Source organism: Plectropomus leopardus, unplaced genomic scaffold (genome assembly GCF_008729295.1).
Source record: "Plectropomus leopardus isolate mb unplaced genomic scaffold, YSFRI_Pleo_2.0 unplaced_scaffold28218, whole genome shotgun sequence".
NCBI classification, from domain to species: Eukaryota; Metazoa; Chordata; class Actinopteri; order Perciformes; family Serranidae; genus Plectropomus; species Plectropomus leopardus.
Window position 1 is genome coordinate 1 of NW_024630733.1, and position 2,725 is coordinate 2,725.

Here is a 2,725-nt window from a genome sequence, read left to right on the forward strand (position 1 = left end):
ATAATTATTATCATTATTATTATTGGCATATTGCGAGCACACCCTTCTGCACGTCATCACTGTTGACAAACTGGAAAAGCGTCTGTCTGCAGTCAGACTGAAGCCTGTGGCGGTTCTCACATGTGCGGACTCGGGGGTAGTTGTGAGCCAGCAGGAAGCGTTCCACCCAGTTCTCCATGTTCTGCAGCACCCAGCTGTGGGCCAGTTTGTTTCTGGGAGTCTGGACGGCCAGCCAGTCCAGACACTGGGACGGGTTGTACTCGATCACCTGACGGGAGGAAGAAGACGCAAACATGCATGAAGACGTTTGGGACAAAGCGAAGACGCCTCGGCCCGTCTGTGAGGGACTGAGAATCTAAAAAATAAAACCTCCTGCCATCAGTCAGTCTGTGTAATATTCCCTCTATTTGTTAAATGAAACCAAAAATAAATTAAAGAATTAAAGAACTAAATAAAAATTCAATATTTGTTTCCAAAACCAAAATGGTAAAAATGGTTAACAACTTGTTTTTCCAATTTCCAATTTTTGTGCTTAAATTTAAAAAAAAAATAAGGAAAAAAGGAAAAATCAGATGATGAGGGGGGTCTGTGTAACGCTTTAAGTTCAATTTTACATATCAAAGATGAAAAAAATTAAAAATAAATACAACAAAATTGTTGTAAAAAACTGTTTTCTAAATTTGTAATTGTACATTGATTTTACAAACAAAAAAATTTAGATTTTAGACTTTGCAAATAACAATCTCCTACGGCCGTCCACAGGACGTCAGATTTTAAAGGGTTAACTGCGTCCTCACTGAACCATTTTTTATGCACTCTGGACTTCATCTCCCCAAAGACAAACACCTCATCAGGTGTTTAAAAAGTCATATTCAAGAAGATTTTGTGAACGTTGGTGAAGTTTTTAAGTGGCTAGTTACCAGTAACAGACTTTTTTTGTGTTACCATTTTGGCCAAATCTCCCTCATAAACACACAATAATCAAATTAAATAAACAAATACAAATAAAATAACAGAATATGTAGAAAGTTTCTAAAACAAACCGGAGAAACTAAAACAGTCGTCGCTGATAAATCCACTAAACTAAACCTGATCGTCGAGTGTTTGCAGTCACATACGAAAACAACGTAAAGCTGATTTATTATTATTATTATTATTATTATTATACTCTGTTGAAATATGTCACCTCATACAAAGAAGAGATACAGACGTAGGAAACTAAATCCGTTTACCTCCCAGATCCTCTGCAGGATGTAGGAGGCGAAGGAGGGCATCCCCGGCGGTCCGCCCGCAAACTCCATCAACATGGTCAGCAGCTTGAAGAAAGGATTGGCGGCCTGACGGAGAGAAAGAAACTCGTTTAAGAGCTCCCTAAACACTCAGATACGAGAGTATTTAGCGCCAGACTCTGTGATCTGTGCGTTTTTCAATGCGGGCGTCTGCGCCTTCGCTGTCAGAGTCCCCAAACGAGATCAGATTCACTTATTAGCAACCTTTAAATCTCTTCTTAGATCTTCATTTTATAGAAAAGCATTTATGAATGTTTAATATGCTATATTGCACACTACTTTGTAAATTACTTTACTATTACGACTTTACTTTTAAAAGACTTTTTTCTCCAGTGTTTATATAAATGATTACTGTGTTTGCATTTTTTGCTGCCTTGTTTTTATCTGATTTATTCTGATATGTAAGTCATTTTTTATATGATTATTATTATTGCAGTAACAGAGAGGCAGCTTAAGTTTGAGTCTGCATGAAGTAACAGCGCTCATGTTTCCACAGAGCAGCTACGTAATATAAAATAATAAATACACCTGCACGGCTCTGAGCTGCGTCGTTTTCGGTCAGTAAAAGAGGAGCTGAGCTGCTTACCTCAGGAGTCAGCTTTGCGATGGAGGTGAAGAGCATCGACACGATCTGCCAAAAGACAAATATACATTCAGTTTTATTGACAGTGATTTTAGTGTTTAGATGGTACGGTGATCAGATGCCGCGTGACGTCGAAACGCGTCCACCGGTACAGATTTGGAGGAATCGTTTTGACCGCGTCAGCGTGTCAGAGGACGGCATGTCGCGGATCAGGGCTGGACACTTCTGGACAGTCGGAAATTTGAAAATAATAAAGAAAACAAACAAACAAAAGAGGCCCCATATGATTACATTATGTGTTTAACTGTGCTGAAGTTTTCTATAGTTTGCTATTATTCTATGTCATGTTAAAGGGTTTTTTGGGGATTTTTTTCTCAGTCAATGTGAGAGTCCAAAGACAGAGGGATGTCGTCTCACCAAAACCTTAAGGAGCCCGGGCCCCTGGGTTTGGGAGCCATGTTTTCTTATAAAACATTTACAGATTTTCTTACAAATTCACTGTTATGTTACATTAATATAATTTCATTTTATTAGACAGCACATTTACATGATTTTTCCAAAAATAATCTTTTTCTAGTTCCGTGACTTTTCCAGTCCTGAAAAATGTGACTGTGAAATTCCAGGACTTTTCCAGGTTTTCCATGACTGTGGGAAGCCTGTATCCATCTCAGGAAAACATGAGAGTCAGTTTTTACTGTTTGGTGTTTGAATTATGGCAGAAAGACACGTTTTAGAAGACGGACCCAGTTAGTCGAGTTGAGTCGTTTGCGGAGGTTGAAACTGATTTCTGATAAAAAGTCACTTCCTGTGTGTGTGTGTGTGTGTGTGTGTGTGTGTGTGTGTGTGTGTGTGT

General features: G+C 38.8%; 1 protein-coding gene across 1 annotated transcript; it reads right to left on the reverse strand.

Moving 5' to 3' along the window:
- Positions 1 to 42: 42 nt before the first annotated feature.
- LOC121938019 (ubiquitin carboxyl-terminal hydrolase 34-like) lies at positions 43 to 2,208 on the reverse strand (the record flags this gene model as incomplete). Its single annotated transcript, XM_042481309.1, has 3 exons — positions 1,876 to 2,208; positions 1,233 to 1,337; positions 43 to 268 (listed from the first exon to the last, which is right to left on the reverse strand). Coding segments are annotated over exons 1-3 (367 nt in total), but the record flags the coding sequence as incomplete, so codon positions are not given.
- Between the last annotated feature and the right edge of the window lie 517 nt (positions 2,209 to 2,725).